Source organism: Salvelinus alpinus, chromosome 8 (genome assembly GCF_045679555.1).
Source record: "Salvelinus alpinus chromosome 8, SLU_Salpinus.1, whole genome shotgun sequence".
Classification (NCBI taxonomy): Eukaryota; Metazoa; Chordata; class Actinopteri; order Salmoniformes; family Salmonidae; genus Salvelinus; species Salvelinus alpinus.
In genome coordinates this window covers 20,299,003-20,322,261 of record NC_092093.1, presented here as the reverse complement: position 1 = coordinate 20,322,261, position 23,259 = coordinate 20,299,003, and the positions used below count along the sequence as shown (strand labels likewise).

General features: G+C 44.5%; 1 protein-coding gene across 4 annotated transcripts in view; it reads right to left on the bottom strand.

The window, feature by feature from the left end:
- Positions 1-23,259, bottom strand: part of LOC139582695 (serine/threonine-protein kinase PAK 5-like) — a 123,286-nt gene that overhangs the window by 71,280 nt on the left and 28,747 nt on the right. Inside the window, exon 1 of one of the 4 annotated variants that reach the window (XR_011676401.1) lies at positions 9,805-10,318. The exons of 1 other annotated variant lie outside the window; for it this stretch is intronic. Coding sequence is in view for 2 of the 3 variants with exons in the window: in XM_071412927.1 (XP_071269028.1) it covers positions 9,805-9,850 (46 nt within the window). In the remaining variant the exon portion in view is untranslated. Of the gene's footprint in view, positions 1-9,804; positions 10,319-23,259 lie in introns of those variants that run through there. 2 more of the 4 variants (XM_071412927.1, XM_071412928.1) reach the window with 2 other exon arrangements.

The window sequence follows — 23,259 nt, the reverse complement described above, 5'->3', positions numbered from 1 at the left end:
CACACACACACACACTTCACGTACTAATTAACATTGAAAATCAAGTCTGAAATTTCAAAGTGGAAATGACAAACTTCCGAAGCCCTGTCTTCCTGTCTCTCTCCTCAGTAGGAACATTGTCTTCCTGTCTCTCTCCTCTGTAGGAACATTGTCTTCCTGTCTCTCTCCCCTGTATGAACTGTGTCTTCCTGTCTCTCTCCCCTGTAGGAACATTGTCTTCCTGTCTCTCTCCTCTGTAGGAACATTGTCTTCCTGTCTCTCTCCCCTGTAGGAACATTGTCTTCCTGTCTCTCTCCCCTGTAGGAACATTGTCTTCCTGTCTCTCTCCCCTGTAGGAACATTGTCTTCCTGTCTCTCTTCCCTGTAGGAACATTGTCTTCCTGTCTCTCTTCCCTGTAGGAAAATTTTCTTCCTGTCTCTTTCCCCTGTAGGAACATTGTCTTCCTGTCTCTCTCCCCTGTAGGATCATTGTCTTCCTGTCTCTCTCCCCTGTAGGAACATTGTCTTCCTGTCTCTCTTCCCTGTAGGAACATTGTCTTCCTGTCTCTCTCCCCTGTAGGATCATTGTCTTCCTGTCTCTCTCCCCTGTAGGACCATTGTCTTCCTGTCTCTCTCCCCTGTAGGATCATTGTCTTCCTGTCTCTCTCCCCTGTAGGAACATTGTCTTCCTGTCTCTTTCCCCTGTAGGAACATTGTCTTCCTGTCTCTCTCCCCTGTAGGAACATTGTCTTCCTGTCTCTTTCCCCTGTAGGATCATTGTCTTCCTGTCTCTCTCCCCTGTAGGAACATTGTCTTCCTGTCTCTCTTCCCTGTAGGAACTTTGTCTTCCTGTCTCTCTCCCCTGTAGGAACTTTGTCTTCCTGTCTCTCTCCTCTGTAGGAACATTGTCTTCCTGTCTCTCTTCCCTGTAGGAACATTGTCTTCCTGTCTCTCTCCCCTGTAGGAACATTGTCTTCCTGTCTCTCTCCCCTGTAGGAACTTTGTCTTCCTGTCTCTCTCCTCTGTAGGAACTTTGTCTTCCTGTCTCTCTCCCCTGTAGGAACTTTGTCTTCCTGTCTCTCTCCCCTGTAGGAACTTTGTCTTCCTGTCTCTCTCCCCTGTAGGGACTGTGTCTTCCTGTCTCTCTCCCCTGTAGGAACATTGTCTTCCTGTCTCTCTCCACCTGTAGGAACTGTGTCTTCCTGTCTCTCTCCCCTGTAGGAACATTGTCTTCCTGTCTCTCTCCACCTGTAGGAACTGTGTCTTCCTGTCTCTCTCCCCTGTAGGAACATTGTCTTCCTGTCTCTCTCCACCTGTAGGAACTGTGTCTTCCTGTCTCTCTCCCCTGTAGGAACTGTGTCTTCCTGTCTCTCTTCCCTGTAGGAACATTGTCTTCCTGTCTCTCTCCCCTGTAGGACACTTGTCCTCCTGTCTCTCTCCCCTGTAGGAACTGTGTCTTCCTGTCTCTCTCCCCTGTAGGAACATTGTCTTCCTGTCTCTCTCCCCTGTAGGAACATTGTCTTCCTGTCTCTCTCCACCTGTAGGAACTGTGTCTTCCTGTCTCTCTCCCCTGTAGGAACTTTGTCTTCCTGTCTCTCTCCCCTGTAGGAACATTGTCTTCCTGTCTCTCTCCCCTGTAGGAACATTGTCTTCCTGTCTCTCTCCCCTGTAGGAACATTGTCTTCCTGTCTCTCTCCACCTGTAGGAACTGTGTCTTCCTGTCTCTCTCCCCTGTAGGAACATTGTCTTCCTGTCTCTCTCCCCTGTAGGAACATTGTCTTCCTGTCTCTCTCCCCTGTAGGAACATTGTCTTCCTGTCTCTCTCCCCTGTAGGAACTGTGTCTTCCTGTCTCTCTCCCCTGTAGGAACATTGTCTTCCTGTCTCTCTCCCCTGTAGGAACATTGTCTTCCTGTCTCTCTCCCCTGTAGGAACTGTGTCTTCCTGTCTCTCTCCCCTGTAGGAACATTGTCTTCCTGTCTCTCTCCACCTGTAGGAACTGTGTCTTCCTGTCTCTCTCCCCTGTAGGAACTGTGTCTTCCTGTCTCTCTTCCCTGTAGGAACATTGTCTTCCTGTCTCTCTCCCCTGTAGGACACTTGTCCTCCTGTCTCTCTCCCCTGTAGGAACTGTGTCTTCCTGTCTCTCTCCCCTGTAGGAACATTGTCTTCCTGTCTCTCTCCCCTGTAGGAACATTGTCTTCCTGTCTCTCTCCACCTGTAGGAACTGTGTCTTCCTGTCTCTCTCCCCTGTAGGAACTTTGTCTTCCTGTCTCTCTCCCCTGTAGGAACATTGTCTTCCTGTCTCTCTCCCCTGTAGGAACATTGTCTTCCTGTCTCTCTCCCCTGTAGGAACATTGTCTTCCTGTCTCTCTCCACCTGTAGGAACTGTGTCTTCCTGTCTCTCTCCCCTGTAGGAACATTGTCTTCCTGTCTCTCTCCCCTGTAGGAACATTGTCTTCCTGTCTCTCTCCCCTGTAGGAACATTGTCTTCCTGTCTCTCTCCCCTGTAGGAACTGTGTCTTCCTGTCTCTCTCCCCTGTAGGAACATTGTCTTCCTGTCTCTCTCCCCTGTAGGAACATTGTCTTCCTGTCTCTCTCCCCTGTAGGAACTGTGTCTTCCTGTCTCTCTCCCCTGTAGGAACATTGTCTTCAAGGGGAAACAAAGCTGTTTCTCTGTCTGTATCACCGCTCCGGACCTCCGTCAGCGCTGCCAGGCCAGCTGCAGTAGCCACGGTGAGTAGACTGAGGGACAGATGGTCAGAGAGACACGCTAAAGAGAGGAATAGGCTAGTGTGTTTGTGCATTCAAAGAAGCCTTATCTAAGTAAATAGGAGGATATACACGGGGGGGGGGGGGGTATGATATCTATGTCTCTGTAACTTTCTCACTAATCATTATTCACAATTCATTCATGATTATCCGTAATCATGGTAGCATTCATATCAATTTATAAGTGTTCAGAAACATATTTTAATCTTGTTTACAATAAAAGTAACTCCAAAATGACACAATACATTATTTACCATTAATTTCTATTGGGCACAACATAATCCTAAACGCAACCAAAACAAACTGCAAATACATCCAACAAGTTTGTAGAGTCACAAGCTTGATGTAGTCATTGTGTGCTAGGAATATGGGACGAAATACTTAATACACTATAAGTGAGTTTGTCCAAAGACTTATGACACCATCAAATGGGGGGACTAGAAACATATATTGCTTTAATTTCTGAATGGTAAAACAGATGAAAATACCTTCAAATAAAAGGTGTCATTCTGTACTGTCGCCTCATATAAAAAATATGTGTATATATCAAATAAAAAATGCTGGTGTATAGAGACAAATTCAATGTTTTAGCTTTACTGTCCAAATAAATACTTAGGGAGTGTATCTCACTCTGAGTGCCTGAGGAGCAGTCTCATGACCCCACAAGTAGCTCTGGCCAGTAAAAGTGCCTGATAAAAAAGTTAGGACTTCAACAAGTAGAAGTTGCCGGTGCATGATAGAAAAGCGATAGAGGAGCGAGGATCCAGTGCTGATAGAATGATTAATGGAGTCTTTCTCATTCAATTTACTCACACTCCCTCAGGAGAGACTGCAGGCTGATTTAGGGAGAGGGGGGGAGGAAAGGGAGTGAGGGAGGAGAGGAGACGAAAGGGAGGGAGGAGAGGACAGGTGGTGTGGTCAGGAGGTGAGAAGGGAAAGAGATGGAGTTATTATAGGAGGGAAAGGGGGAGGCGATGGAGTGGCAGAGTGGCACACACACACACACACACACACACACACACACACACACACACACACACACACACACACACACACACACACACACACACACACACACACACACACACACACACACACACACACACACACACCACACACACACACACACACCACACACGAACACACAGACACACACACACACACACACAACTAGCATGCCTTTCACGTCTCCAAAATAGCCAGCTAACATGCACATTCCTGCATTATCTGACTCCATCTCCCCTTATCCATATTTGACCTGCCAATAATCTCCTTACGCACTGCGGCCATGCCAACAAACCTTTTCCTCATTGGCTGAGTGCCAGTAGCATCTTTACTGATTGGCCAAAGGTGTTTGACATGTTACTATTCTTATCCCTAACCACCAGTGTGTCCTCTTGAAAGTAAAACAGCCGCAATCAGCCACTAATAGAAAACATTACAACTACTAAAAATATAGAGCCAAGTGAATTACCTCAACAACTGAACTAAAACACACTGAATGAGATACACTATCTCTGTGTGTCAGTGACAGACACTAGCTAGCTTCCCTAACTAAAAGCCAGCTGTTGTATAGACTGGGGGAGTGGGCCCAGCAGGGTGTACAGCCCAGCACCGACCCACCTACAGTAATTGAACTAATAAAGGGTTTGATGGTTAATTGACTAGTTGAATCAGGTGTGTTAGTGACAAGATGGAACAAAAGCCTGTACTCTCTTTAAGTCCTGGAGAACACTGACACTACACAAAGACAGAGAAGCTCAACCACAGCAGCACACTTAGGGGGATCACATCAGGATTTTGAGCAGGGAGAGAGACGCAAGCCAAGGGGCAATGTGTGTGTTTTGGGAATGGGATTCCAGAGGTTAGCAGGGCGTAAGGCTTCCCAGGCCTGGTTGTAAGAGGAATACTGGCACAAACTGCTGGACTGGTCGTCCAGGCACACACACACTGTTACGGATACAGGTATCCTGTGTGTGTTTGTTTTCTCTCCTCCTGCCCTAGTCACAGGTGGCAGTCATCAGTCGCCAATCAGTCGCCACTGAAGACACACCTGCTCCTTTTCCCTTACCCAATCACATCCCCTTTCCCTTGGTTTAAAAACCCAGTCAGTTGTTCTCTCTCTCTCTCCTCTCTCCTCTCTCTCCGTGTGTTTGAACAATAAACCTTAAGTGTTTGACGGTGGATTTAGGTTGTTTTTAGTTCTCACTGTTCCTTTTCACTGTTATGATTTGCATGAGATATGTTACGGGTCTCGTTTCCATCCCCCCTAGACTGCAGAGCCAAAGGGGATCGTAACACACACACATATGCATGCACTCACATAAACACACATTCACCCTGGCATATGCACACTGACATACATATCCCACACACACAACAACAATGCGTGTGACTGGCTGCATACTACCAGCACATGAAGGAGCAGTACAGAGCAGGGTTTGAAGTGAACAGCACTTAGGCGAGGAGGCCTCTGAATTCCCTCTATGGGAAAACCTACTTCATGCACAGGTTGTCTTAGCAGTCACTCCAGAAACTCCTGAGCTGTAATTTATCAGCAGATCACAAAGCACTTCATTGAGAATAATAATGTCCCAAAGATTATTGCAGCCAAGAGGTACAATGTTACTGGGATGAGGAGACAGTAGCCTGGTCATGAAAAAGACAATAACATGCTATTCTAGGTAACTGATATCGAGAGAATGTTATTGTTCATAAACAATGCATAAGTAAGTACTGCAAACACGTGTGTGTGTGTGTGTGTGTGTGTGTGTGTGTGTGTGTGTGTGTGTGTGTGTGTGTGTGTGTGTGTGTGTGTGTGTGTGTGTGTGTGTGTGTGTGTGTGTGTGTGTGTGTGTGTGTGTGTGTGTGTGTGTGTGTGTGTGTGTGTGTGTGTATTCAAGTCTGAACTGCAGGAGTCTTGAGAGGGCAGGACTGACCTCTCCTTGTAAAAGTGAGCTTTGCTCCACAGTCAAGTCGTGTCTTAGTCATGTTTCTAAACAGGTGTTATGAGGGCCTTACATAACCCAGTTCAACCCCACACAAGCATATACTGTACCACCAAGGTGCAATATACCCCTACACACACTCATAGACACCAACCAAGTTCTGGACACAGAGACACACAGACACACACACAGACACACATTTCCCAGCATGGCAGAACGTCCTCAACACAGAGTAAGAGGGACAGAGTTCCTGATTCCCAGGCTGATTTGTCTCTAGCCATCTGTCGCCATCTGAGCCACGGCAGGCGCTTCCCCTAAGCCCAAAACCCTGCGCCCAAAACTCAGCCACAACACACACACACACACACACACACACACACACACACACACACACACACACACACACACACACACACACACACACACACACACACACACACACACACACACACACACACACACACACACACACACTATTGCTTGTGTGTGCATGTGTATACAAGCGTGTGTGTGTGTGTGTGTGTGTGTGTGTGTGTGAGTATGTCCAAGGGTTTATCAATTCATGGGCGCAAGTTTGTGTGAGGTGGGTGAGTTTGTGTCTATTTTTGGTCCCTAGGCATATGTTACGTTATACTGCAGCAGGGCTAGTTAGGAACTGGGTTACAGCACTCCCTACCACAGCGCAGTGTTTTTTAATCATCATGCTAAACTCACTGCATGTTAGATTCTCACAATGTGTTCACGTCATAATTTGGGATCTGAGGCATAGAGAACTCGTTTAGCTACACACGATGCACATATATCACAAATATGCACATACTGTCTTAGATTTTCTGACATAAATGTAAATAGAACATAAAACATAGCTGCAATGCCTATTTAGGCACAACGAAGGCATTACAAATGTAGACATTTGCCCTCCTTCTCCCTCCACCCCCAGCCCCAAGGCAGAGGAGGCATTTCTGAAACACAGAAATATTATGCTACAGTTTTGTCCCTGTCATCTTCATACAAGCAGCATTTCTTATAAAGGCCAGCGAGTTCAGATGTGGGCCACCACAATCTACACTGAGCTATTGCCAAAAAATAAATCTTCCCACTAAACTAAACCCACAACTAGGGTGTTGCTAACTCCATGTTCAAACGTCTTGAGCCATCGAAGCATCCAATCACAAATCACCATCCCACATCGCCATCCCATCATGAGTCTGTGGCGTGACAGTCTAGAGTATTTTCTGTTGCTACTGCACCACATGTACAGTACTGTACCACACATGGTTACCATGTTGGACACTTTTTATTCACTGTACCAACCCAATGACTGTTGAATTATCTTAGGCTCTTGTTCTTCAGGTGTTGTTCTCTGTTGTGAAGTGGTTGTTGGTTATTTGTGTTTGTTTGTTCTATCAAGATGTTGTTACCTCAAGATGTTTTAATTGGGTCCAAAATTCATGTTTATATCGACGCTCAGATCCGGCTACCTGTAGAGGTATATTCTTCCTGCAGGAAACCATTTCTGTTCTTGATCAAGTTTGGATACATCTGGTTATTAGTTGGCTTTTTATTCTGCTACTCACAGCTTTGTAAATGCTTGGGTCCCTATACATACTTCCAAGAATGGGATCAGGATCAGAATTCAGTATTAATCTAACAGTCTGCCCTCAAACTCAACTCTGGACCTTGAAGCCAGTTCAACTGCATTTTGTCATTGTTCCCCTTTAATCAAGGACTGATTTAGACCTGGGACACCAGGTGGGTGCAATTAACTATTCGGTAGAACAGAAAACCAACAGGCTCCGGACCTCATAGGGTAAGAGTTGAATACCCCTGGTCTATAGTATGACCAAGTTTAAAACTTATAGAAGTCATATTTTTGATAATAGTTGTCTCTGACAGTCAGAGAGAAACATATCAGGGTATTAATACCACACCATCCACATGTCAGCTTACCTGGTAACAGAGAGAAACATATCAGGGTATTAATACTACACCATCCACATGTCAGCTTACCTGGTAACAGAGAGAAACATATCAGGGTATTAATACTACACCATCCACATGTCAGCTTACCTGGTAACAGAGAGAAACATATCAGGGTATTAATACCTAACCATCCACATGTCAGCTTACCTGGTAACAGAGAGAAACATATCAGGGTATTAATACCTCACCATCCACATGTCAGCTTACCTGGTAACAGAGAGAAACATATCAGGGTATTAATACTACACCATCCACATGTCAGCTTACCTGGTAACAGAGAGAAACATATCAGGGTATTAATACTACACCATCCACATGTCAGCTTACCTGGTAACAGAGAGAAACATATCAGGGTATTAATACTACACCATCCACATGTCAGCTTACCTGGTAACAGAGAGAAACATATCAGGGTATTAATACTACACCATCCACATGTCAGCTTACCTGGTAACAGAGAGAAACATATCAGGGTATTAATACCTAACCATCCACATGTCAGCTTACCTGGTAACAGAGAGAAACATATCAGGGTATTAATACCTCACCATCCACATGTCAGCTTACCTGGTAACAGAGAGAAACATATCAGGGTATTAATACCTAACCATCCACATGTCAGCTTACCTGGTAACAGAGAGAAACATATCAGGGTATTAATACCTCACCATCCACATGTCAGCTTACCTGGTAACAGAGAGAAACATATCAGGGTATTAATACCTCACCATCCACATGTCAGCTTACCTGGTAACAGAGAGAAACATATCAGGGTATTAATACCTCACCATCCACATGTCAGCTTACCTGGTAACAGAGAGAAACATATCAGGGTATTAATACCTAACCATCCACATGTCAGCTTACCTGGTAACAGAGAGAAACATATCAGGGTATTAATACCTAACCATCCACATGTCAGCTTACCTGGTAACAGAGAGAAACATATCAGGGTATTAATACCTAACCATCCACATGTCAGCTTACCTGGTAACAGAGAGAAACATATCAGGGTATTAATACTACACCATCCACATGTCAGCTTACCTGGTAACAGAGAGAAACATATCAGGGTATTAATACTACACCATCCACATGTCAGCTTACCTGGTAACAGAGAGAAACATATCAGGGTATTAATACCTCACCATCCACATGTCAGCTTACCTGGTAACAGAGAGAAACATATCAGGGTATTAATACCTCACCATCCACATGTCAGCTTACCTGGTAACAGAGAGAAACATATCAGGGTATTAATACTACACCATCCACATGTCAGCTTACCTGGTAACAGAGAGAAACATATCAGGGTATTAATACTACACCATCCACATGTCAGCTTACCTGGTAACAGAGAGAAACATATCAGGGTATTAATACTACACCATCCACATGTCAGCTTACCTGGTAACAGAGAGAAACATATCAGGGTATTAATACTACACCATCCACATGTCAGCTTACCTGGTAACAGAGAGAAACATATCAGGGTATTAATACCTCACCATCCACATGTCAGCTTACCTGGTAACAGAGAGAAACATATCAGGGTATTAATACCTAACCATCCACATGTCAGCTTACCTGGTAACAGAGAGAAACATATCAGGGTATTAATACTACACCATCCACATGTCAGCTTACCTGGTAACAGAGAGAAACATATCAGGGTATTAATACCTCACCATCCACATGTCAGCTTACCTGGTAACAGAGAGAAACATATCAGGGTATTAATACTACACCATCCACATGTCAGCTTACCTGGTAACAGAGAGAAACATATCAGGGTATTAATACTACACCATCCACATGTCAGCTTACCTGGTAACAGAGAGAAACATATCAGGGTATTAATACTACACCATCCACATGTCAGCTTACCTGGTAACAGAGAGAAACATATCAGGGTATTAATACTACACCATCCACATGTCAGCTTACCTGGTAACAGAGAGAAACATATCAGGGTATTAATACTACACCATCCACATGTCAGCTTACCTGGTAACAGAGAGAAACATATCAGGGTATTAATACTACACCATCCACATGTCAGCTTACCTGGTAACAGAGAGAAACATATCAGGGTATTAATACTACACCATCCACATGTCAGCTTACCTGGTAACAGATTCATAGTTCCTCTCAACCAATAGAAATGCTCCATTTCAACAAGGCATTTACAGCCCTACATTATGAGAACCTGTACAGTCCCAGTATCCAGCAACCAGAGTCCTCCAGACCAGTCCTTTTTATTCTTCAGTACTATTATTAGTCTACTGTACTTTACCCAGTTAAACCTGATAAACAAAGTAAGGAACATAAAAACATAATCCACAGCAATGGCATGGGTATTCAGGCCCGATCCCAGTAGAAGGCTAGGTGTTAGTTAGCCAGCCAGCGAGCTAGCCTGTCCTGTCTGCTAAATCCCAGTCAGAGACAGCACTGTAGATGAGGACAGGAACAGACTGGAAAACTGCAGACACCAACAGCCCAGCCAAGTTATGGCAAAGCACAGCCAGACAGCCTGGACACGTCCCTTTCCCTTTCACTATGAGATTCACCCTGACGGCCTCGTCCCAAACTAAATGCTCACAACCATCACATCCATTCTCCCTAAGGCTTTCTGCTCTGCATCCTCACGTAGACCTTCTGGTGCCATTGCTGCTGCTGAGTGTCAGTGTGTGTGTGTTTGTGTCTCCTGTTTCTTGTGTCCTCTCCCTGATCGGAACAGACACACACACAATATCTGGCCTCTTGCCAATGATGCTGGTACTCAGAGGAATCATGCCCAGCTCTCTTTCTCGCTTTGTCTCTCTCTGTCTCTCTGTCTTTTTATTTTACACACACAGAAAACAAAGGAGAGGAGAGAGAGACTTAGAAGGAAAAATATGATCTGAAAGAGAGAGAACCCGCTGCTCCAGTTGGTAGTGACAGAATCTGGCCCTTTGCCCAACAACATGGAAACACTCAACAGTGACAGCCAAGGACCGACACACACACATACATACACACACACACACACCTCCCCGGTGGAGGTCAGAGTCACATTCTACATGAGATCTCATCTTGTACCCCACCATTCAGAGGAAGAGAGGGAGGAGGGAGAGAGAGGGAGAGAAGGAGAGAGGGAGAGTTAGCCTTATATCCGTGCAGCAACATTCATGTAAGCTCGCGGAATCTGGCTGCTTTGCAAGGCTAAGGGAGAGCAGGAACTGGCTGCTTTGCAAGGCTAAGGGAGAGCAGGAACTGGCTGCTTTGCAAGGCTAAGGGAGAGCAGGAACTGGCTGCTTTGCAAGGCTAAAGGAGAGCAGAAACTGGCTGAAGGCATGTATGGCAGCTACACCCTCCCCGGTCCCCTGGGCCAATAATACACATGCCACTTTGGGAGAGGACTCTCACACACACACACACGCACGCACGCACGCACGCACGCACGCACGCACGCACGCACACACACACACACACACACACACACACACACACACACACACACACACACACACACACACACACACTGCATATCTGTGCAATAGAGTGAATACACTGTAGTTACTGTATGGTAGTTAGGGGTGTGCTGGGTATGATAACTATTCCACAAGTTATGAACTGTATATTAAGTATCCTTAGATACAGTATAGTACATATGGCAAATTATACTGTAGAAATAGTGGCTCTGCCACTGACAGAGAAACCTTCCTATATTATCAGGACAGAAAGCATTCTACATTATCAAGGCATAAACCTTCCTACATCATCAGGACAGAAAACGTTCTACATTATCAAGGCATAAACCTTCCTATATTTTCAAGACAGAAACCTTCCTACATGATCAGGACAGAAACCTCCTACATTATCAGGTCAGAAAAACCTTCCTACATTATCAGACAGAGAAGCCTTCCTACATTTTCAGGACAGAGAAACCTTCCTACGTTATCCAATCTGAGAAACCTTCCTACATTATCAGTATATTCATGTGATATAGTTATTCCTATCTGTTGTGGTCCTATCCATATCCCACCATAGATACACCAGCACAGACGTGAATCTGTCATCTAGGCAGAGATCTGCAGGGTTATCTTAATGAGATCTGTACAACCCTCAGGACAGCAGAGAAATATGTGTGTGCGTGTGCGCATGCGTGTGTGTCCGTATGGGTGTCTGAATGTGTGTATGTGCACGTGTCTGTGCGCATATATGTGTAGGTCACATGACCATAATGGTTTCATCCAATGCTTTTATGCAACACGTTTGATTCATGGATTACCCCATTATTTACCAAGCCCTTTAGTGAGAACTATGTAGAAGCCAGAAGCCTGCTGGTTGCAGAGGTACAGTAAGGGGTTATCTCACCATGGTTGTTGTTTTACATACACACTGTACAGTACTCTGCATCTCTACCTGAAACCCTGCAGTGTAGGTGCATCTCTACCTGAAACCCTGCAGTGTAGGTGCATCTCTACCTGAAACCCTGCAGTGTAGGTGCATCTCTACCTGAAACCCTGCAGTGTAGGTGCATCTCTACCTGAAACCCTGCAGTGTAGGTGCATCTCTACCTGAAACCCTGCAGTGTAGGTGCATCTCTACCTGAAACCCTGCAGTGTAGGTACATCTCTACCTGAAACCCTGCAGTGTAGGTGCATCTCTACCTGAAACCCTGCAGTGTAGGTGCATCTCTACCTGAAACCCTGCAGTGTAGGTGCATCTCTACCTGAAACCCTGCAGTGTAGGTACATCTCTACCTGAAACCCTGCAGTGTAGGTGCATCTCTACCTGAAACCCTGCAGTGTAGGTACATCTCTACCTGAAACCCTGCAGTGTAGGTACATCTCTACCTGAAACCCTGCAGTGTAGGTGCATCTCTACCTGAAACCCTGCAGTGTAGGTGCAGTACTGCAGCACGTACAGTCTGTGTCCATGGGGTATATGCATAACTATTATGTATCATGTGACTTCCTTTTACTTGGGATTAATTCATATCCACCCGGCACAGCCTGAAGAGGACCTGCCACCCCTCAGAGCCTGGTTCCTCTCTAGGTTTCTTCCTAGGTTTTGGCCTTTCTAGGGAGTTTTTCCTAGCCACCGTGCTTCTACATCTGCATTGCTTTCTGTTTGGGGTTTTAGGCTGGGTTTCTGTACAGCACTTTGTGACAACTGCTGATGTAAAAAGGGCTTTAGAAAATAAATTTGATTGATTGGATTGGAAGGAAAGGAGAGACAGAATGGCCGAGCAGAAAAAGCCTCTGACAGTATGCAGGGTTGACTGTGGCAGTCAGAATCATCAGTTGACTGACTATCTGATGTTATGGAGTACACCGTAGTCTTGGTTAGAATGTAAAACACAACAGAGAGGGTTCTGATCTCACAAGACAGACAGATATTTTGTACTGAGGGGAGGTGAATAGATACTGGCTGTAAATGCTATATATTATATACGTGTCATTTGGATATATAGTGGATGTCTGGTGAATCTGGATATCAGCATGCTCCGCCCTCGCCTTTCTCATGTGTTGATATATGAAGCGTCTGTATCCAGATGTATCCACAGCCAGTGATTTATATGGAGAAATCATCACGCTTCACTCATTTAATCTCCTTCTCAAACCAAGACTCCTTTAAGAGGGCCTTCCCATACGCTTTTTGTTATATCGCTTTAAGGCTAACATCTGTACACAGACCACTGACAACACATACGCACACACACAGCGACTTCCTTTGTTACACAGGGACAGATTTGTGTAGCGTTTGACCTCAGTCAGGGACACAGAATGGGACTGATGTAAAGCGTCTTGAGTGTTCGGTTTGTCTCTGGACTATAGAGACCAAGTCTGTGGCCTGAGGAGAGGAGTGTGGAGAGTTAAAACATCTCTTTTTAACAGTCTGCTATTGACGGCTAATGAACCATTCACAAACACATTCCAAGAGATTTCAAGAGCATGCTAGGGGAAAGATACACACACACACACACACACACACACACACACACACACACACACACACACACACACACACACACACACACACACACACACACACACACACACACACACACACACACACACACACACACACACACACACACACACAGTGCAGTATAAATATAGTTATATTGACAATATCACCATAAGTTGAGTACTTGAATACTGTGTCTGTGTAATGTTCCGTGAACGTTGATCAAACACACACTCCTGCTCCATTAACTTGGCTCATTAACCATTTAACAGCCACTTACAGCATCGCTAACAAACCGCTAATCATAGAGCCCAATGCTAGCACAGAGAGGCTGTAAATGTCGTTCTCTCTGCTACGCTCCACCGCTTCTCCACCCACTGCAGTAAATGAGGCTCTGCTCTTAAAACCATTTACACACACACACACACACACACACATGCATGCACACGAACTTGTGTGCACTCACGTAAGCATGCATGCACACGCACACACACACACACACACACACCCACACACACACACACACACACACACACACACACACACACACACACACACACACACACACACACACACACACACACACACACACACACACACACACACACAGATGAGCCTGTCTTTCCTGTTGGTTTTCTGGGCTAAAAGCACTCTAGTTCCTCCTAGCTATGTCCTATGAAACTATGCTTTCTCCCCCATTATCTAGAGGAACATGTTAAGTCCTTCAGGCTCCCACATCGTCCCCAAACATCCATTATTGATCACTGGATCCACCCCTGCCTTGTTTGGGTGGATACACGGACTGAAATGTAAAATGTCTTCATAGGTCTTTGTGTGGAAAGCCAAAGCGATTGCAATGTTGAGATGTATGTACATAAACATTAACTTCCACGTGTGTTCACAGTTTTAAAGAGGAACTGACACAGATTTAGCACCATCAAATCTTATTCAATATGTTTATACAGTGGGGAGAACAAGTATTTGATACACTGCCGATTTTGCAGGTTTTCCTACTTACAAAGCATGTAGAGGTCTGTCATTTTTATCATAGGTACACTTCAACTGTGAGAGACGGAATCTAAAACAAAAATCCAGAAAATCACATTGTATGATTTTTAAGTAATTAATTTGCATTTTATTGCATGACATAAGTATTTGATCACCTACCAACCAGTAAGAATTCCGGCTCTCACAGACCTGTTAGTTTTTCTTTAAGAAGCCCTCCTGTTCTCCACTCATTACCTGTATTAACTGCACCTGTTTGAACTCGTTACCTGTATAAAAGACACCTGTCCACACACTCAATCAAACAGACTCCAACCTCTCCACAATGGCCAAGACCAGAGAGCTGTGTAAGGACATCAGGGATAAATTGTAGACCTGTACAAGGCTGGGATGGGCTACAGGACAATAGGCAAGCAGCTTGGTGAGAAGGCAACAACTGTTGGCACAATTATTAGAAAATGGAAGAAGTTCAAGATGACGGTCAATCACCCTCGGTCTGGGGCTCCATGCAAGATCTCACCTCGTGGGGCATCAATGATCATGAGGAAGGTGAGGGATCAGCCCAGAACTACACGGCAGGACCTGGTCAATGACCTGAAGAGAGCTGGGACCACAGTCTCAAAGAGAACCATTAGTAACACACTACGCCGTCATGGATTAAAATCCTGCAGCGCACGCAAGGTCCCCCTGCTCAAGCCAGCGCATGTCCAGGCCCGTCTGAAGTTTGCCAATGACCATCTGGATGATCCAGAGGAGGAATGGGAGAAGGTCATGTGGTCTGATGAGACAAAAATAGAGCTTTTTGCTCTAAACTCCACTCGCCGTGTTTGGAGGAATAGAAGGATGAGTACAACCCCAAGAACACCATCCCAACCGTGAAGCATGGAGGTGGAAACATCATTCTTTGGGGATGCTTTTCTGCAAAGGGGACAGGACGACTGCACCGTATTGAGGGGAGGATGGACGGGGCCATGTATCGCGAGATCTTGACCAACAACCTCCTTCCCTCAGTAAGAGCATTGAAGATGGGTCGTGGCTGGGTCTTCCAGCATGACAACGACCCGAAACACACAGCCAGGGCAACTAAGGAGTGGCTCCGTAAGAAGCATCTCAAGGTCCTGGAGTGGCCTAGCCACTCTCCAGACCTGAACCCAATAGAAAATCTTTGGAGGGAGCCGAAAGTCCGTATTGCCCAGCGACAGCCCCGAAACCTGAAGGATCTGGAGAAGGTCTGTATGGAGGAGTGGGCCAAAATCCCTGCTGCAGTGTGTGCAAACCTGGTCAAGAACTACAGGAAATGTATGATCTCTGTAATTACAAACTAAGGTTTCTGTACCAAATATTAAGTTCTGCTTTTCTGATGTATCAAATACTTATGTCATGCAATAAAATGCAAATTAATTACTTAAAAATCATACAATGTGATTTTCTGGATTTTTGTTTTAGATTCCTTCTCTCACAGTTGAAGTGTACCTATGATAAAAATTACAGACCTCTACATGCTTTGTAAGTAGGAAAACCTGCAAAATCGGCAGTGTATCAAATACTTGTTCTCCCCACTGTATGTATATATTCCTCGAGAAGAATATGATGTGTTTATGTTCATTTTGTGACAAGTGGGCACATAGATATGCAAATGTTCATGCTTTCATACATTCATGTTTGGAAAGAACATACTGTAGAGTCTGGTATTTGTGAAAATTATATAGTCATATGAAAGGTGGCCGTGCGTTTTGCCAATTATTAGATACTGCAGTAAATAAAAACGAATAAAAACTTGTCAGTCTCGACCAGGTACGGACTCTACACAGACCGGTGCGCCATAACCAATCACAGCTAGAGAAGGCCTATATTGCAAATAGGCTATGCCATACTGGCATGTGCCATTCCCTTTGCTGCTGTTGCACTGCACTGGACTGTGTTTACAGGCAGCAGAACAGTGGGACTTTGTTTAGATCCTTGTTTAGAAAGCAGAAGCAAAAGTCACAAAAGAAACCTGAATGGTTTTCTGCTAATATATAAATACCATGGAAGTCTTACCTGAAGGGCCAAAACTGTGGAAAAGAGATCTTGTTTTTCAGTCCAAAAGGCAAAGGCCTCCTTTGGAGACGGGGGCTTTGATTCAATTATTATCATTATGTTTTAAATATTGGACCAAACACACATTATGACAAGAGAGACACCACAACACTACATAAAGAGACCTAAGACAACAACATAGCATGGCAGCAACACATGACAACACAACACTACATAAAGAGAGACACCACAACACTACATAAAGAGAGACACCACAACACTACATAAAGAGAGACAACACAACACTACATAGAGAGAGACACCACAACACTACATAAAGAGAGACAACACAACACTACATAGAGAGACCTAAGACAACAACATAGCATGGCAGCAACACATGACAACACAACACTACATAAAGAGAGACACATGACAACAACATAGCATGGCAGCAACACATGACAACACAACACTACATAAAGAGAGACCTAAGACAACAACATAGCATGGCAGCAACACATGACAACACAGCATGGTAGCAACACAACATGGCAGCAGCACAACATGGTAGCAGCACTAACATGGCACAGACAACAGCACAAAGGGCAAGAAGGTAGAGACAACAATACATCACGCAGCCACAACTGTCAGTAAGAGTGAACATGATTGAGTCTTTGAATGAAGAGACTGAGATAAAACTGTTCAGTTTGAGTGTTTGTTGCAGCTCGTTCCAGTCACTAGCTGCAGCGAACTGAAAAGAGGAGCGACCCAAGGATGTGTGCTTAGGGGACTTGTAAAAGAATGTGACTGGCAGAACGAGTGTTGTATGTGGAGGATGAGGGCTGCAGTAGATATTTCAGATGGGTGGAGTGAGGCCTAAGAGGGTTTTATAAATAAGCATCAACCAGTAGGTCTTGCGACGGATATACAGATATGACCAGTTTACAGAGGAGTATAGAGTGCAGTGATGTGTCCTATAAGGAGCATTTGTGGCAAATCTGATGGCCGAATGGTAAACAACATCTAGCCGCTCGAGAGCACCCTTACCTGCCAATCTATAAATTACGTCTGTTATCTTACATGGGTAGGATGGTCATCTGAATCAGGGTTAGCTTGGCAGCTAGGGTGAAAGAGGAGCAATTACGATAGAAGAAACCAAGTCTAGATTTAACTTTAGCCTGCAGCTTTGATATGTGCTGAGAGAAGGACAGTGTGCCGTCTAGCCATACTCCCAAGTACTTGTATGAGGTGACTACCTCAAGCTCTAAACCCTCAGAGGTAGTAATAACACCTGTGGGGAGAGGGGCATTCTGCTTACCAAACCACATGACCTTTGTTTTGGAGGTGTTCAGAACAAGGTTAAGGGCAGAGAAAGCTTTGCTGTAGAGCGTTTAACACAAAATCTGGAGAGGGGCCCGCTGAGTATACAACTGTATCATCTGCATATAAATGGATGAGAGAGTGTAGGGCCTAGGATCGAACCTTGGGGTACTCCCTTGGTGACAGGCAGTGGCTGAGACAGCAGATGTTCTGACTTTATACACTGCACTCTTTGAGAGAGGTAGTTAGCAAACCAGGCCAGAGACACCAATGCTCCTTAGCCGGCCCACAAGAATGAAATGGTCTACCGTATAAAGATTTGGCCAAGTCAATAAAAATAGCAGCACAACATGGCTTAGAATCAAGGGCAATGGTGACATCATTCAGGACCTTTAAGGTTGCAGTGACACATCTATAACCTGAGCGAGAAACCAGATTGCATACCAGAGGGAATATTATAGACATCAAGAAAGCCAGTCAGTTGATTATTAACTAGTTTTTCCAACACTTTTGATAAACAGGACAAAATAGAAATAGGCCTATAACAGTTAGGATCAGCTTGATCTTCCACTGTAAATAATGGACATTTACTGCCTTCCAAGCATTGGGAACCTCCCCAGAGAGGAGACAGGTTAAATATGTCAGAGATAGGCTTGGCGATGATAGGGGCACCAACCTTAAAGAAGAAGGGTCTAAACCATCTGACCCAGATGTTTTTATGGGGTCTTTAAGGAGTTTAAGGAGCTCCTTTAGCACCTCGGACTCAGTGACCGCCTGCTAGATGCATTAGAAGGGGTGGGAGATGAGAAAATGTTGGATGGGGAAGGAGTCATGGGTGAGTCATATAAGAATCCTGACTTAATGAAGTGGTGATTAAAGAGCTCAGCCATGTGCTTCTTGTCAGTAACAACCACATCATCAACATTAAGGAACATGGGCAGCTGTGAGGAGGGTTTATTTTCCAGGTCTTTAACTGTTTTCCAGAACTTCTTGGGGTTAGACTCACAGAGAGAGAACTGCTCCTTAAAGTAACTCACTTTGGCCTTGCGGATAGCCTGAGTGCACTTATATCTTATTTGGCTGAACGAGAGCCAGTCAGCCTGAGTGTGCGTGTGCCGAGCATTTCGCCAAATGCAATTCTTTTGGTGGAGTAACTCTTCAAGGTCACGGTCGAACCAGGGGCTGGACCTGTTTTTAATTCTCATTTTCTTTATGGGGGAGTGTTTGTTAACAATACCACTGAAAATATCAACAAAGAAGGTCCAAGCGTCTTCGACAGAGGGGATCAAGCTGATTCTATACCAATTTACAGAGACCAGGTCATGAAGGAACGCTTGCTCATTAAAGTTTTTTAGCAAGCGTCTATGACAAATCAGGACAGGTCGTTTAATTGAGCAGCCATTATGAACACAGGCTGTAAAACAGTGATCACTAAGGTTATTACAGAAAACATCAGACTGATACCTATCAGGATTATTTGTGAGGATAACATCGAGGAGAGTAGCCTTTTCTGGGTGTTTCGAGTCAGACCTTGTGGGATTGGTAATAATCGGAGAAAGATTTAGGGAGTCCCATTGCTTTAGAACTTGGTCAGGTGGTTTAAGCATGTCCCAGTTTAGGTCACCTAGCAGGACAAATTCAGACTTATTGTAAGGGGCCAGGAGAGAGCTTAGGGCAGGTAGGATACAAGCCAATGCTAATGGAGGACGATAGTACTCAGCAACAGTCAACAAAGAGCTATTTGAAAGTTTATTGCTTAAAACCAGCAAATCAAATTGTTTGGGGACAGACTTGGTGGAGACAACCGAGCACTGAAGGTGTTCCTTGGTAAAGATTGCCACTCCCCCACCTTCAGAAGATCTGTCTTACTGAAAAAGGTTGTAACCAGAATGATTAACATCAGTGTTCAAAACACTCTTCCTTAACCACGTCTCAGTAATGACCAACACATCTGGATTGGAGCTGTGAACCCACACTTTCAATTGATACATTCTAGGTAATAAGCGTCTATTGTTAACGTGCATAAAACCCAGGCTTTTACGAGAGCAGAAATCAGTGAAGCAGATATTAGAGCACAAGTCAGAATTGGGGCTAGAAACAGTAGATGTGCCAGGGTGTACATGCACATTTCCAGATATCATCAGCAGTAATACAATCAAGGCACGGCAGAGGACAGGGAGAGTTCTTCAGTGTTGATTTATGACATTTGAATGTGCATTAGATGGCAACAAGATCATATTGTACAGCAATTTCATCAGGTAACATGAATACAAAGCCGGCGAGAGGTGGTTAGAATAGGATGGGAGGCCAAAAGTCAGTGTAACCAACGGAGAGTCAGAGTCCCGAGTGTGGGAACAAACATAGTCTGTCCCACGGTTGGGTGAACAAGAAAGTTCATAGACAACAATAAGCATGAAGGAGTCATGAGGCAAATAGCAAACTGCACAAGAAAACAAATATATATATAACGACTTGGGGCTAGCCATTGTAAGGTCAGAGTCACTCGCCCCAACAGTGTGTGTGTGTGCTGGAGGCACACGGATTTACAGCTTGCCTGCCTGCTCATTTGACCGATGTCGAATACATTTTGATTGACAACTAAGAGATATGCCAACAGTCATTCAAGTTTGAGTAAATTAGTAACTAGCTTAGTGAGTCACATTTCTTGGTAGCTATAGCCATCGAAGCTGAAAATAAAACTTTGGGAGAAAAGTCTGCCACTCACCCACTTGTCCAGGCAATAACGTTACACTTTCCAGCAGCTAGCTAGCTATAGTACAAGGTTCTATGTCCGTTTAGGTTCTAGCTAGCTAAATTACTTAGTTATCAAGCCCTATAGCTAGCTTGCTAAATAAGTAAGCCTGCTGTACATAAATACATAAGCTAGCTATAGACTTAGTCACGTAACGGGACTGCATAGCTAGATTGATTGTGTTGAGATTCCCAATCATTGCCCTTTTCATCCATTTTTGTCAACAATATTGTGCTGAAACAGTTCATCCCCTTAATGGCTGGAGGCAGCAAACAATGTACTAGCTGTGATTTCCAACCTGATAGTAATATTTATTAGACTACACAGAGATGTATTGATACATTTTATTAATCATGCATTGACTGTATCTATTTAATTCTGACAACAATGCCTTTTTAGTCAATATACAACCTATTTTTTAAACCTCTTATGAAGATGGTTCTGAAGCATAAACTGTGAATGTGATTTTTTACACTGACAATATGAGTATCTGTGTGTTTCATTTCTGCAAAGTATTTACAACGGTGTCAGTTCCACTTTTAGCCCGGAGACATTGCATAACTTAAAGCAGCGTTTCACTGGGTCAACTGCCTACACGGAGAGAGACGGGGGGGAGAGAGAGGGGGAGAAAGAACTATGGAGAGATGGATAGAGAAAGAGAGAGGGGGAGAGCTCAGAAACGGATGAAGAGTAATCAATGAAAGACAGAGGAAGGGGGAACCTCTTCATAACGGAGCTGAGGTTCAAATATACTCCCACGGCTAGGCCATACTGAATGTCTAACAGTGACACAGAAATGGGCAATCGCTAGCAGATATTTATGACATGGCTGGCATGGTCTTGACAGGGCATCAATCCTTCACATCCCAACCAAGGTCCCTGACCACAGCGTCAGCCCGGGTGACGACAGAGTGATATCTCTGTGTGGTGGGCTAGGATGTAGGCCTTCATTTTGGTCTCATCTGGGTATTAATCGTTAACACACACACACACGCACGCACGCACGCACGCACGCACGCACGCACGCACGCACACACACACACACACACACACACACACACACACACACACAGGTTATCTAACAACACAGTAGTACAATATGAGTCATTTCCTAAAAACCCACACCAGAGAAGATACATACAACTACAGTAGAAAACATTTATCAGACTCTCCCTTTCTCCCTCTTATATGTCCTCTTCCCTCCATAGTGGTATTTATCCTCTCTGCCTCTTATATGTCCTCTTCCCTCCATAGTGGTATTTATCCTCTCTGCCTCTTATATGTCCTCTTCCCTCCATAGTGGTATTTATCCTCTCTGCCTCTTATATGTCCTCTTCCCTCCATAGTGGTGTTTATCCTCTCTGCCTCTTATATATCATCTTCCCTCCATAGTGGTGTTTATCCTCTCTGCCTCTTATATATCCTCTTCCCTCCATAGTGGTGTTTATCCTCTCTGCCTCTTATATATCCTCTTCCCTCCATAGTGGTGTTTATCCTCTCTGCCTCTTATATGTCCTCTTCCCTCCATAGTGGTGTTTATCCTCTCTGCCTCTTATATATCCTCTTCCCTCCATAGTGGTGTTTATCCTCTCTGCCTCTTATATGTCCTCTTCCCTCCATAGTGGTATTTATCCTCTCTGCCTCTTATATATCCCCTTCCCTCCATAGTGGTGTTTATGCTCTCTGCCTCTTATATGTCCTCTTCCCTCCATAGTTGTGTTTATCCTCTCTGCCTCTTATATATCCTCTTCCCTCCATAGTGGTGTTTATCCTCTCTGCCTCTTATATGTCCTCTTCCCTCCATAGTGGTATTTATCCTCTCTGCCTATTATATATCCTCTTCCCTCCATAGTGGTATTTAGCCTCTCTGCCTCTTATATATCCTCTTCCCTCCATAGTGGTATTTATCCTCTCTCCCTCTTATATATCCTCTTCCCTCCATAGTGGTGTTTATCCTCTCTGCCTCTTATATATCCTCTTCCCTCCATAGTGGTATTTATCCTCTCTGCCTCTTATATATCCTCTTCCCTCCATAGTGGTGTTTATCCTCTCTGCCTCTTATATGACCTCTCCCCTCCATATTGGTGTTTATCCTCTCTGCCTCTTATATGTCCTCTTCCCTCCATAGTGGTATTTATCCTCTCTGCCTCTTATATATCCTCTTCCCTCCATAGTGGTGTTTATCCTCTCTGCCTCTTATATGTCCTCTTCCCTCCATAGTGGTGTTTATCCTCTCTGCCTATTATATGTCCTCTTCCCTCCATAGTGGTATTTATCCTCTCTGCCTCTTATATATCCTCTTCCCTCCATAGTGGTGTTTATCCTCTCTGCCTCTTATATGTCCTCTTCCCTCCATAGTGGTGTTTATCCTCTCTGCCTCTTATATGTCCTCTTCCCTCCATAGTGGTATTTATCCTCTCTGCCTCTTATATATCTTCTTCCCTCCATAGTGGTGTTTATCCTCTCTGCCTCTTATATGTCCTCTTCCCTCCATAGTGGTGTTTATCCTCTCTGCCTCTTATATG